A 15,000-nucleotide genomic window follows, 5' to 3' on the forward strand; every position below is an offset into this window, starting at 1 on the left:
AACTACACAAGACACATACCTAAGGTGGTTCCAATATAGAATACTACATAGAATTTTTCCCACTCAACGCCTGTTATTTTTGATGAAAATTTCTGACACATCACTATGTAGCTTTTGTACACAGGAAGAGGAAACCTTAGAACATTTGTTTTGGGAGTGCACAAGAGTTAAGCTTTTCTGGTCTGATTTCACAGAATGGTTATGTCAAAATTTCACACATTGCAGTAATTTGAATTTGTCAAAAGAGCTAGTCATTTTAGGGTATTTAGACAACTTTCATACGGATGCTGTTTTTGATTTGTTTATTCTCCTTGCCAAACAAAGTATATTTGGAGCCAAATTAAATAAGACAGTCCCAACACTAAATGTTTTTGTGAAAATTGCTAAACAAAGGTTTTTCATCGAAAAGTATAATGCTAGTGTAAATAATTATTATGGTAAATTTGAAAAAGAGTGGTGTTTATATAGACACTTTTTTCATTGATGCTATAGGATAATTGTATTGATTGATTTCGTATGAACATTTTTGAATGTGATACCCCCTGACCCATTTACTCATAACAGGTTATACAATACTTTTATGCCAATAATTAAACCCCATATATACTTGGAGGCTAAATTGTGACCACCGCCCCCACCTACCCCCCTCCCCTCCCCCAACCTCAGTTACAACCCCCCCCTCCCCCCCACAACCTCAGTTCCCCCCCCCCTTCCATATCCCCTGTCTTTCCAACATCCCACCCTACTGTCTATGTCTGTGTCTTGTCTAGGTATGTACGTGTGTATACGCTTTGTTGACAAACTCGGTGTATGATGTATGCTTTGCTGTGTTTATGTGTATATAAAGGAAATAAAATGTAAAAAAAAAAAAAAAAAAAAAGTGTTCAGAAAGATAGACAGGAAAGTGAGGATCAGTGAAAGAGTTGAAGCAGATGTTGGCGGTCTTGTGTATGATGCGGGAAGATATAGGAAGCCAGTGGAGTTGTTGCATGAGTGGTTGTATGTGGTCGTGTTTCTTTGCCCTGAAGATGAGTCTAGCTGCTGTGTTTTGGACTTTCTGAAGTTTGTCTGTGAGGTGCTGGGGAATGCCTGTGAGTAGAGCGTTGCAGTAGTCAAATTTGGAGAGAATGAGAGAGCAGACAAGAGTTTTGGTGGCGTCAAAGGAAAGAAGATGTCTAATGCTGCTAATTGTTCTGATCTCAGTGTATGCGGATCTGCACATGTTCGTGATGTGCTTTTCCACGGAGAGGGTGTCTGTGAAGGTCACTCCAAGGTTTCTAGCAGAGGATGAGAGTTTGATGTCAGAGTTGCCTACAGAGATAGAAGAAGGAACGGAAGGAGGGAGAGGCTTGTTTTTAGGGTGGATGAGTAGGACTTCGGTTTTGTCGTCGTTTAGTTTTAGTTTGTTGCAGGTCATCCAGCGCTTGACGTCGTCGACACAGTCCTGCACGCGGCGGATGGTGGAATCGAGCTGATCCGGGGGGCAAGAGCCCCGGAGTTGTGTGTCATCTGCAAAGGTTTGACTGGAAACCGAGTGGTGGCTGATGAGAGTTGATAGAGGTTTGGTGTAGAGGATCAAAAGGACTGGCCCGAGGACAGATCCTTGAGGAACTCCTAGTGAAAGGGTGGAAGTTTTGGAAGTGTGGTTGCCTGCTGAGACTGTCTGTGTTCTGTCCGAGAGATAGGATTGAAACCAGGTGAGTGCTGTGCCGGAAAGTCCGAAAGAGAGATGGGGGCGGTCAAGAAGGATCTGATGGTCTATTGTGTCGAAAGCTGCTGAGAGGTCGAGTAGGGTGAGAATGGAGAGATTACCACCATCCATCGCGCGCAGGAGGTCATTCATGACACGAACAAGCGTTGTCTCGGTGCTGTGACCTGCTCGGTAGGCGGACTGTGTGATAGGAAAGAGGTTGTGAGAGTGAAGATAGTCAGAGAGTTGAGAAAGAACAAGTTTTTCAGTGATCTTGGAGAGGAAAGAGAGGTTGCTGACAGGACGGTAGTTTTTCAGGGTGTTCGGATCTAAGGACGGTTTCTTGAGAAGGGGGAGGACAATGGACTGTTTGAATGTGGATGGAAAGGTGCCAGAGAGAAGAGAAGAGTTGATGATAGAAGTGATAACAGGCAGGAGTTCATCTGGGCATTCTACAAGCAGTGGGACGGGGATGGGGTCAAGGGCACATGTTTTGGGAGCGGATTTAGTGATGACACGCTTCACCTCTTTCTCGGTCACGGGTCTGAAACCAACAAAGGATGACGCCGTCTGTTCCACGTCATCTGTGAACGGCGAGGATGGTGTGGGAGTCGCGCTGTCCAGCTCCTCTCTGATCTTCTGAACCTTGCTAGAGAAAAAGTCAGAGAAGGCGTCAGAGAGATCTTCGGTGGGAATGTCTGTGGGGAGGGTGGAGTCCTTACTCTTCCCAAGGAGACGTTTGCTGTTGCTGAACAGAGCCTTGGTCGACGCACTGGACTCAATCTTAGAGCTCCAGTAGTCTTCCTTGGCCCGCTGAACAAGCTGAGCAACCGCCTCCTTCGCGGTCCAGAATATCTGCTCGTCAAGCGTCAGCCGACGATCGCGTTTGGCCTGTCGGAGCTGGCCGCTGATGGCAGAGTACCACGGAGATGTGCGACCTGATGGCACACGCCGCTCCATAGCTGAGGCGTGCTTGTCTAGCAGTCGACGAAGGCCGTCCTCCAGCTGCTGGGCAGTGACGTCAGGGCCCAGCTCTTGCAGCATCGCCGTGATGTCCGCTTTGAAGGCTTCTCTGTCTATGGCCCTGACGTCACGCACAGTCCTGTAGACAGGTTGTCGTTGGGGCCTGGCCACGTTGACGGCACAAGAGTTCACCAGCAGGTCGTCCTCTCGATACACAGCCCAGTCGAGTTGGAATGGGAGAAGAGAGAACAGAGCGAGAGGGAGAGAAAAAGATAGTATGTGTACATGTGTATGTGTGTGTGTGTGTGTGTGTGTGTGTGTGTGTGTCTGTGTCTGTGTGTGAGAGAGAGAGAGAGATAGAGAGAGAGAGAGGGAGAGAGAGAGAGAGAGAGAGAGAGAGAGAGAGAGAGAGAGAGAGAGAGAGAGAGAGAGAGAGAGAGAGAGAGAGAGAGAGAGAGAGAGAGAGTTACACGCATCAGTTCGAGATCCTAGATCCTCCAAAATCCCGCCTGAGCTCCATACACGCATTTCCTCTTTCTTTTATTGGTAATGTAGCCATTACACCTAATTGATAGTGTCCATGCATGTAGGAGACTCGGTCCGTGCTTGGGTGTTAATCATCATCAAAGGAAAAGAAATGCGATCGTTGATTTTTAGTTTGCAAAACAATCAATATCCTCACGACGCATGCAATATCATTATTTTCTTTTGGAAATTGTAAGTCTCTGTGTTTGGCTGCTTTGATCTGAAGCAATGTAGGCTGGGGAACTCGAAACCGTTGAAAGGTTTTATACGCCGAAGTTTCTTTGAATTAATTTAAAGGTACTTTACCTCCCGTCTAACCAATCCCGAAAACCACCATAGATCATATGTAAGGGCAAGGACACACATATATATATATATATGGTGGTGAACATGACTGTGGACTCGAAAAGGATGACGGTGAACGTAGCGGCGCAAGTTTCGCTACGCTCGCGTCATGCCCACCACGTTTTATCTTACGGTGTCCGTAGGCTCTGCGCATAATGCGTAAAGCCGCTACGTAGCCGACAAGACCTCGGCCACAGCTCTGTCACCAAAGAAGAAGAAAACAGTTTGTGTGCTTTGTGAGCAGAATTTTGTCTTGAACTGTCGTTACAGCTTACTACTGAAACATTTAAAAAAAGTACTGAAATTTGGTTTGTTTACTACTGATAAGCGTTTTGAGTGTGCACAGGTCTGATACGTGCATTTATGTTACCGTCTTTGACAAAAACGACTGACCGGTTTTTTACACCCCCGGTATAGGGGTGTGTATAGGTTTCACTCGATGTGTTTGTTTGTTTGTTTGTTTGTTTGTTTGTGTTCGCATATAGATCTCAAGAATGAACGGACCGATCGTCACCAAACTTGGTGAACAGGTTCTATACATTCCTGAGACGGTCCTTACAAAAATTGGGACCAGTCAAACACACGGTTAGGGAGTTATTGGTGGATTAAGATTAAGAGTGACATATTAATGGTCAAAGGGAAATAACCATTCTCACTGCCACCAACCTCGACGTACCCTTTACGCGAATAAACGTTCTGACTTCTGACTTCTGACTTCTGGCTTCTGACTTCTGACTTCTGACTTCAGACTTCAGACTTCAGACTTCTGACTTCTGACTTCAGACTTCAGACTTCAGACTTCTGACTTCTGACTTCTGACTTCTGACTTCTGACTTCTGACTTCTGACTTCTGACTTCAGACTTCTGACTTCTGACTTCTGACTTCTGGCTTCTGGCTTCTGGCTTCTGACTTCTGACTTCAGACTTCAGACTTCTGACTTCTGACTTCAGACTTCAGACTTCAGACTTCAGACTTCTGACTTCTGACTTCTGGCTTCTGACTTCTGACTTCAGACTTCAGACTTCAGACTTCAGACTTCAGACTTCAGACTTCAGACTTCTGGCTTCTGGCTTCTGACTTCTGACTTCTGACTTCTGGCTTCTGACTTCTGACTTCTGACTCTCTCTCTGTCTCTCTGTTTCTCTGTCTCCCTGTCTCCCTGTCTCTCTGTCTCTCTGTCTCTGTCTCTGTCTCTCTCTCTCTCTCTCTCTCTCTCTCTCTCTCTCTCTCTCTCTCTCTCTCTCTCTCTCTCTCTCTCCGCATGTAATAAAGTTCTGAGTTCTCTGACGGGGGTGTTTTTCCTACCTCGGAGGAATTTCTTGTTTTTAATGTTTTTGTTCAAAAGTTATTCCAGGGTTATTGCTTAATCTCTTCTTTCCTCTTTGCATAGACGAAACAGAAAGATATTTGTTTATTAAGAGTGTGAGAAGGGTAATTGTATTCAAGTTTAAGTTTGAAGGTGACGTGCAGGTGAGAATGTCATCCGTACCCGAGTTCAGTGTCACAAGATTCTTATCCGTCCCCAAGGCGGGACAATTTCAATTAGCCAGCCTAGAGTTTCAGATCCCTACGCTCTTGTTTGCTGTGACAAATTTATCTCAGAGCGGCAACAGCGGCTCAAGAAGTAAATGTGAGGCTGAGTAAAGGTAACACTTGTTGACCTGATAAAAATACCATAACAGACTCTACTTACGTGTGAACGAAGAAGACGAACCAAATAAACAAATAGTACACAATCAAAATGTTCAGCCAAGTTGACATCAATAGAGCTTAGTCACAAATTAATACAAAGCACAAACAAGATTGAGCAAAAAATAGTCTTCTTCACTGAGGCACACAAACAAAGCAGAACAAACAAGAAAACAGACGATAGAACAGAACTAGTTGCGTAAGGCGAAATTACTACAATTAGTCAAGCTGTGGAACTCACAGAATGAAACTGAACGCACTGCATTTTGTCACAATGGCCGTAATCCGCCGCTCCTGCAAAAGGCAGTGAAATTAACGAGCCTGTTTAGCGCGGTAATGGTTGCGCTGTGCTGCATAGCACGCTTTTCTGTACCTCTCTTCGTTTTAACTTTCTGAGCGTGTTTTTAATCCAAACATATCATATCTATTTGTTTTTGGAATCAGGAACCGACAAGGAATAAGATGAAATTGTTTCTAAATCGATTTCGGAAATTGTATTTTAATCAGAATTTTTATATTTTTAATTTTCAGAGCTTGTTTTTAATCCGAATATAACATATTTATATGTTTTTGGAATCAGAAAATTATAAAGAATACGATGAACGTAATTTTGGATCATTTTATAAAAAAAATAATTTTAATTACAATTTTTAGATTTTTAATGACCAAAGTCATTAATTAATTTTTAAGCCTCCAAGCTTAAATGCAATACCAAAGTCCGGCCTACGTCGAAGATTGCTTAGTCAAAATTTCAATCAATTTGATTGAAAAATGAGGGTGTGCCTCAACTTTTACAAAAAGCTGGATATGACGTCATCAAAGACATTTATCCAAAAAATGAAAAAAATAGTCTGGGGATATCATACCCAGGAACTCTCATGTAACATTTCATAAAGATCGGTCCAATAGTTTACCCTGAATCGCTCTACACACACACACACACACACACACACACACACACACACACACGCACAGACAGACAGACAGACAGACAGACACACACACACACACACACACACACACACACACACACACACACACACACACACACACACACACACACACATACACCATGACCCTCGTCTAGATTCCCCCTCTATGTTAAATAATTTAGTCAAAATTTGACTAAATGTAAAAAGGACAACAGATCCACAACCCTAAACACACGAATAGAGGAGCAAGAGAGGCTTATATACCTAACCTATAATGAAAAAGGCTTGCAATTTATCACAGTTGACCTGTGCGTTTTTAGTAATATTATGTAAGGGAGTTATTTTCCAACTCCCAGCGCTCGCGCACCCAGCCAGCCTTCGTCTGAACTTTTCAATCGTCTCTCATTTCAATTCATGGGTTGTCTAAACATATCTGGTATCACGAGAGGTACTGACGTTTGGAGGTCGTTCAACAAGGCTGTCATTTGTCCTTCGCTTTTGTTTTCGACAGAGTTGTATTTATGTCAGTGTAATTCCGATGTCAGTTTACGTTGTGTGAAAAGGTCTACCTTGTGCACATTTCAACATGCCTTGCAAACATGTCCGAGATTGTAAAGTAAACGCCCTTCCCTTTTTCACTCAGTGTAGGCCTATGTGTCGTTTTCCTTTTTTTTTTTTTTTTTTTTTTTTTTTTTTTTTTTTTTTTTTTTTTTTTTTTTTTTTTTTTTTTTTAATTCCTATTAACTCGATGTTCTTTAACTATGTTTGTAAATTGTTAGAGGATCTTTTAGTAGAAGTGTTTAACTGTCGAAGCTGCTTTTACCTAAGAGACCGACTGTATATTGTGCTGTTGTACTTGTCAGACTTGATTGTACCAAGTCCTTCACATGTTGTAATGCGCTTAGAGCCAAATATTTTTGTTTTTTGTAAGGGATAGGCGCAATATAAATACACTTTATTATTATTATTATTAAATGTAATCTCGGGTGGATTTTTTGAATGCGAGAGTTTTTTGTCGAACGTGTTAAACATATATGTTAATGTTAGGCTGATCCCCCTGTCCCATTTAAAAACAAGTCGCGTAAGGCGAAAATACAATATTTAGTCAAGTAGCTGCCATTTTTCAACAAGACCGTATACTCGTAGCATCGTCAGTCCACCGCTCATGGCAAAGGCAGTGAAATTGACAAGAAGAGCGGGGTAGTAGTTGCGCTAAGAAGGATAGCACGCTTTTCTGTACCTCTCTTTGTTTTAACTTTCTGAGCGTGTTTTTAATCCAAACATATCATATCTATATGTTTTTGGAATCAGGAACCGACAAGGAATAAGATGAAAGTGTTTTTAAATTGATTTGGACAATTTAATTTTGATAATAATTTTTATATATTTAATTTTCAGAGCTTGTTTTGAATCCGAATATAACATATTTATATGTTTTTGGAATCAGAAAATGATGGAGATTAAGATAAACGTAAATTTGGATCGTTTTATAAATTTTTTTTTTTTTTTACAATTTTCCGATTTTTAATGACCAAAGTCATTAATTAATTTTTAAGCCACCAAGCTGAAATGCAATACCGAACCCCGGGCTTCATCGAAGATTACTTGACCAAAATTTCAACCAATTTGGTTGAAAAATGAGGGCGTGACAGTGCCGCCTCAACTTTCACGAAAAGCCGGATATGACGTCATCAAAGACATTTATCAAAAAAATGAAAAAAACGTTCGGGCATTTCATACCCAGGAACTCTCATGTCAAATTTCGTAAAGATCGGTCCAGTAGTTTAGTCTGAATCGCTCTACACACACACACACACAGACAGACGCACATACACCATACCCTCGTTTCGATTCCCCCTCGATGTTAAAATATTTAGTCAAAACTTGACTAAATATAAAAAAGAACTGTGTCACCCTGTTAAAAGAGATAAACCGCCGCCCTCCTCGATTAGGGTCCCGGTAGCTCAGTTGGTAGAGCACTGGACTTGTATTCGGAAGGTCGCAGGTTCGAATTCGGGCCGGGACGGACACGGGGCAACTTTATGCGCAGACCCAGAGACGGAAGCCATGTCCCAACCCCGTGTCACCGCAATGGCACGTAACAGACCTCGGTCATTCTGCCATAAGTGCAGATGGCTGATACCATCTAAACACGCATACACTTGTGTATCTTGTCAAAAGCCATGAAGGCGTAAAACTCTATCCATATAACCCATATCTTGTCCTTAAGAGGCGAAATATTTAGCCTGTAGGACATAAAGCATTCTCCCTTTCTTCTTTTACCTCCTCGATTAGCGTGAAATGCAATCCCAAGAGAAAGATTTTGAGCTAAAAGTGTTGTGACAATCGAGTAATTGTCCCTACAAGCAGGGCGTTATGACAGCTTTTCCTGCCCATCACTGAACTGCTTGGGGCGGGGATGTAGCTCAGTCGGTAGCGCGCTGGATTTGTATCCAGTTGGCCGCTGTCAGCGTGAGTTCGTCCCCACGTTCGGCGAGAGATTTATTTCTCAGAGTCAACTTTGTGTGCAGACTCTCCTCGGTGTCCGAACACCCCCGTGTGTACACGCAAGCACAAGACCGAGTGCGCACGAAAAAGATCCTGTAATCCATGTCAGAGTTCGGTGGGTTATAGAAATACGAAAATACCCAGCATGCTTCCTCCGAAAGCGGCGCATGGCTGCCTAAATGGCGGGGTAAAAACGGTCATACACGTAAAAGCCGTGGGAGTTTCAGCCCATGAACGAACAAACAAACTGAACTGCTTCACTGAATTCATTTCAATCACTTTATGATCCCATTGCTGGACAATTCGGGTCGCTTCCCCCGAGTGGAAAGCTGGCAGCAACAAGAGCCCAGTACACAGGTGTGTGCGTGAATGTTTATCTGAATTCAGCCACCTAAACTCATGGCAGAATGACCGAGGTCTTTTACGTGTCATTGAGGTGAGCCTGTACCTATAGTTGACCCGTGGCGTCCAGGCCTGGATTCGAACCCGTGAACAAATGACGACAACACAGTGCTCTTATAAAGGACTGAGCTACCAGGTCCTTCCAAATAGCATTAATGGGCATTTTAACAAACTGGCAATCGCCCAAAGCCATTTAAACGCGCGCTTCGAGAAAAAAAACCCACCTTCAATGAACAGGCAAAAATACTTATATTGTTGAGTTCAATTTAAAAACTCTGCCTGTGGGCTTTTGGCAAAATCCTGGAAAAAGTTCACCCACAACTTTGCATTGGAACTAATGAAAATTCCTTGGGTACAATTGGCCTGGAAGTCTTTTCAGATTACAAACGGGGGTTTAATAGCGGATATATGGGAAAAAAAGTCGAAAGCAGGCCAATACATTTCTATTGCGTCGCTTTTAATAAATCTTTTGAAGAAAAAACGTCAGACACTTTTAGAAGGAAGCTTGCCTGCAAAGGCCGGTATGGAAATTGAAAAAGTCTTCAATTTTGTGTCACGAAAAGATGCTTTGTGGCGATAGTAATCAATTTCAAATTCATTCACATAACCTTGACCTCAATCTGCCAGCACGGGTGGTAATCTTCCGTGAAGCCCGTTCAGTTCTCTTCCTTTACGTTGGCGTGCTTTTGTTGAACGCTATTTGATTTGATGCGAAGGATAGATTTTCTGCGAGGACTCCTTACAAAATGGGACACGCATCTTAGTATGGTTTCGTTTGAAAAAAATGAGGTTAAGATAGTTTGTTACGCGTGTTTGTGTGTTTGTGTGTGTATGTGTGTGTGTGTGTGTGTGTGTGTGTGTGTGTGCGTGCGTGCGTGCGTGCGTGCGTGCGTGTGTGCGTGCGTGCGTGCATGCGAGTGTGTGTGCGTGTGTGCGTGTGTGTGTAGATTACTTGATTGAGTTATCGATTGACTTGTAATACATAAATATATAGATTTTAGGCAAGATCTAGTCTTACAACATCAAAAACATCTACATCTAGAGAGCAAAAGAGAAAGAGAGAGGGAGAGAGAGAGAGAGAGAGAGAGAGAGAGAGAGAGAGAGAGAGAGAGAGAGAGAGAGAGAGAGAGAGAGAGAGAGACAGAGAGAGACAGAGGCAGAGAGACAAAGACAGACACGCAGGCAGAGAGGGACGCACAGACAGAATCGCAGGCAAACATAGACTAAGACAAACACAGATACAAACAAACACAGACAGACAGACAGACAGACAGACAGACAGACACAGACAAACAGACAGACAGACAGACAGACAGGCAGACAGACAGACAGACAGACATACAGACAGACAGACAGACATATACAGACAGACAAACAGACACAAACAGACAGCCAGACAGACAAACAGACACAGACAGACAGACAGACAGACAGACAGACAGACAGACAGACAGACAGACAGACAGACAGACAAACAGATACAGACAGACAGACAGACAGACAGACAGACAGACAGACAGACAAACAGACAGGCAGACAGACAGACAGACAGACATACAGTTAGACAGACAGACAGACAGACAAACAGACAGACAAACACACAGACACACAGAAAGAAAGAAACAGAGACTGACTGTCAGGCCGAAGGAGAGAGAAGGGCTCAATTACTTCATTAGTGTCAATCTCTAGCCCACTGGTGGTCACCCGATCCATACCCACAGATCGATTTCACGTTACTCCCCCGGCTCGTTACTCCCCCGTGCCTTTTTATTACACTTAAGTAATGCAGTTATTACTTAATTGAATTTTCAAGAGAGAGAGAGAGAGAGAGAGAGAGAGAGAGAGAGAGAGAGAGAGAGAGAGAGAGAGAGAGAGAGAGAGAGAGAGAGAGCATGTTTAAAGAACTTACAACTGCCAGATCTGCCTGTACATTCGTGTACAGTACATCTTTGAAAAAAAAGTATATATTTTAAGCAGAAGAGATACTATTTCAGAATGCATGACGGGGGAGTAGCGATACGGGGGAGTAACGAGCCGGGGGAGTAACGAGCCGGGGGAGAAGCGAGCCGGGGGAGTAACGAGCCGGGGGAGTAGCGAGCCGGGGGAGTAACGAGCCGGGGGAGTAACGAGTCGGGGGAGTAACGAGCCGGGGGAGTAACGATACGGTTACTCCCCCGTATCGCTACTCCCCCGGCTCGTTACTCCCCCGTACACAGAAAATGACTGGATAACCCTGTGATAGTAAGTTAGCATGAAATATTGTTTTTCCGGAGAAATTGTCTGGATAAACAAACACAGAAACAAACAAAACAGCTGGACAGGGGGCGGGGGTGGGTGGGGGTGGGCGAACAATATTTCATGCCAACTTACTATCACAGGGTTATCCAGTCATTTTCTGTGTACGGGGGAGTAACGAGCCGGGGGAGTAGCGATACGGGGGAGTAACGAGCCGGGGGAGTAGCGATACGGGGGAGTAACGAGCTGATCCCCATTCACCCGTGTCTGACAAATTGTTGGTCCTTAAACTCGGCAAGGACCTATGCATCAAACCGTCTCCCGAGGCTGCAGAAGCTTTTCCCTGCCCTTTGACTTAATGAAATACGATACCGTTACATGCACAGCCTAGCGGTGACCTTACGTTTGATTTTCTTCGAAGTCGCCGAGACAAACTTCGTTCTCGAAATTCTTAGAATGTTTACGTGACGCCATTTTTCGCATTTGACATCTTCTTGAATTTTGTTTGGGCTTTTGACGTCAGAGATGTTTTACTTTGGAAGCGGGGGTCAAGAAGAGACGCCTTGGTTTGGTTATTCGGTGTCATTTATTTATTTTATTTATTTATTTATTTTTTATTTACGAGGATTTATATTGCGCACGTATCTCACCACACAAGGCGACTCAAGGCGCATGTTACCTATTAATGCCGTGTGAGATGGAATTTTTTACACAATATATCACGCATTCACATCGGCCAGTAGATTGACTGCCTTTAGGCGCTGCATCCACCTTTCACGGCCTATTATTCCAGGCCACACGGGTATTTTGGTGGACATTTTTATCTACGCCTATGCAATTTTGCCAGGAAAGACCCTTTTGTCAATCGTGGGATCTTTAACGTGCACACCCCAATGTAGTGTACACGAAGGGACCTCGGTTTTTCGTCTCATCCGAAAGACTAGCACTTGAACCCACCACCTAGGTTAGGAAAGGGAGGAGAAAATAGCGGCCTAACACGTTCATGTGATCAAATACAATTTGGAGGCAAGTTGTTTCTCAAGGCGTTGTCGGCGAACAATATCCGACGTGGTTTTCTGTTTCACACCATCCTTTCCAGCATTTTTTAAAATGATTTATTGTGGACATTTAGCTGCCTGGCCTCGGCTACTTTCACTCACACACGATTGTGATACTGATTTCAGAAGCTAAACGTTGCGCTGTCGTAGAGTGTGATATACGTGCTTTGGAAAAGTCTGTTTACGGTAAATATTGTTTTTTAACAAGACGTAGTAGATTATTGCTATGCAAGAAACAACATATCTGACAAATGACGTTTAAAAAACCCACACAAAAACACAACACAACTTTATACTTGCATTGTTCCGTTGAGAATACTAGTTGACAAACCGGCACGGTTGGCCTAGTGGTAAGGCGTCCGTCCCGTGATCGGGAGGTCGTGGGTTCGAACCCCGGCCGGGTCATACCTAAGACTTTCAAATTGGCAATCTAGTGGCTGCTCCTCCTGGCGTCTGGCATTATGGGGTTAGTGCTAGGACTGGTTGGTCCGGTGTCAGAATAATGTGACTGGGTGAGACATGAAGCCTGTGCTGCGACTTCTGTCTTGTGTGTGGCGCACGTTATATGTCAAAGCAGCACCGCCCTGATATGGCCCTTCGTGGTCGGCTGGGCGTTAAGCAAACAAACAAACAAACTAGTTGACAAGTGAATGTATTGCCGTATAGCGACCCGTTCCATTACACCAGAGGTTTAAATGTTCCATCCTTAAGCCTGTGGATCATAATGAAAATCACAGTCGACCCAGGGATTTTGCTGGAGATAAGAGCACCCTTCAACCTTGGACACATGCCACACATCTGTAGCCTAGATGCTTTGGTGCAGAGTGAGATGTATTAATCACGTTATATACTAAAACTTAGTGCAATCTGCATAACTAATTTATCACCAACAAACTCGAAATACCGATTGGACATTGGAATTTCCTTCTTTGAGCGACAAAAACTCCTATTTAGGCGGCTAACTGACACTACAAAAGAGAGCATGTTAGCGTGCGTACAATCATCAAAAGTAAAAGGAATTCTCGACAATCCTTGTTCACCTCGACTACTGGCTCGGTCTCGGAGGTACACAGACTGTCTCGATCTGTGTTCAATGTCACACTACAAATAACGTATATTTTGTATAGAGAGCACACAAGATTTTAATATTTCGTACGTATCCAAGCGGAGGGATATTCTCAATCCTTAATACACAGACCTGACCAGATCTCATATGGTGAGCCATAGACCATTTATCCTGGACCGCCAACTAGCTCTCTCTCCGCTCTTTTTCTCTATTACGAGGTAGCGGCCTCTCGCATTTAGGAACCTACGCTTACATGGCCTTTCAGAAATCAGGGGGATGTCATATCCGGTGTCGATTGTAAACATGGACGAAGTTGCCGAGGTAAGTTCTGAAAATGCTAAAATAAACTCAGCTAAAGTGCATAATATGGAACATGTTTTTCGATGAGTTTTGTTAAGTTTAGTTTGAAGTTTTGGAAAATCCAGTTCATTGTCACCTCCCATTGTCACAAATAACTGGAGCGTGTTTTCTTTTCTTTTCACTGTCTTCGAATCGCTGGCCTTTCAAACCGGACGCTAAGCGCCCCTGAAAGTCGAGCGTCGTAACCTCGAAGGGTCACGTGACGAGTTGGCGGTCCAGGCTATTTGGTCTATGGGTGAGCTTAACAACTGTTTTCACGGGAAAGACTCGACTGTGCCTTTACGAGGTCAATCCACCATCGATATGATTAGTCACAGGTCGCACCACTCCCCGACTGGTCCCCCGGCCCGGATCACCCAGACGCTAAAAGTCTCGCCACCCTGTGTCTGGGCTGGCAAAGACAATCAGCCCGCTGGAGCGGAAATGGAGGGACGGCGACCGGAAGCGCCCCCAAGCGGCGCGTTACCCATGATTCCAATGTGAGCGTTCACTTCCCAGAGTGCTCTGCCTTTGACCCGAGAGTGTGGGGTGATGTGATCGAATTTGTAGGCAGTGCTAAAAATGTGAACACTCGTGGGACCGGGATTGCTTTGTCTCGGTGAATTGTCGATTCGGCTTGAAAAAGGGAGTTCATCGCAACCCTGTAGTACGACAAAGAGTTCATTTCCAAGAGTAAGGTTTTCTGTGTGCAGAATCTCATTGGTGACCCCCTCCCCTCCCCACCCACCCTGCCAACCCCCCTCCCCCAATAAAAAAAAATAGATACATAAATACATACACAAATATGTTGTTCACTTGGCCGACTCTCAATCAAAACAGTCCATAATTTGTAAGTTGGAACGCAGAGCACGGAAAATCAAAAAGGTCAATACCCCTTGAACAAAGATACATCTCCCTCCCCCCCCCTCCCCCATCCCTTCAACTTAAGCTCAAAGAAAATCACACAGACGTACCATTTGGACCCCTTCGGCGAGACTGGGTTCAGCCATTGATTTTGGATTTCCGCACAGCGTTTTAAACTAATCAGGTTGTGTATGAGAATGGGGAAATATTTTCCTAGCTCTGATCGATAGACAAAAGCAGGCTAGGGGAGAGCTAGCTGTGATCCCCCCCCCCCCCCCCCCCCTGATAGATTCCCAGCAAGGGGCTGATACTTTACTGGCGTTCACACTGGAGTCTCACATGGGGCAGAAGCGGAAAGAATGGAGACTACTCCTGCCGCGCGT

The 15,000-nt window shown here is 44.1% G+C and overlaps 2 protein-coding genes across 2 annotated transcripts in view; both read left to right on the plus strand.

Moving 5' to 3' along the window:
* Window positions 1-13,808, plus strand: part of LOC138966065 (O(6)-methylguanine-induced apoptosis 2-like) — a 342,886-nt gene extending 329,078 nt beyond the window's left edge. Inside the window, exon 10 of the transcript XR_011455587.1 lies at window positions 13,633-13,808. The gene's annotated coding sequence lies outside the window, so the exon portion shown is untranslated. The remainder of the gene's footprint in view (window positions 1-13,632) is intronic.
* LOC138965974 (uncharacterized) overlaps window positions 13,073-15,000 on the plus strand; it is a 75,200-nt gene continuing 73,272 nt past the window's right edge. The window contains exon 1 of the mRNA XM_070338059.1: window positions 13,073-13,172. Coding sequence (XP_070194160.1) covers window positions 13,073-13,172 — 100 coding nt within the window. The remainder of the gene's footprint in view (window positions 13,173-15,000) is intronic.

The sequence above is a fragment of the Littorina saxatilis genome, linkage group LG5 (assembly GCF_037325665.1).
Source record: "Littorina saxatilis isolate snail1 linkage group LG5, US_GU_Lsax_2.0, whole genome shotgun sequence".
NCBI lineage: Eukaryota > Metazoa > Mollusca > Gastropoda > Littorinimorpha > Littorinidae > Littorina > Littorina saxatilis.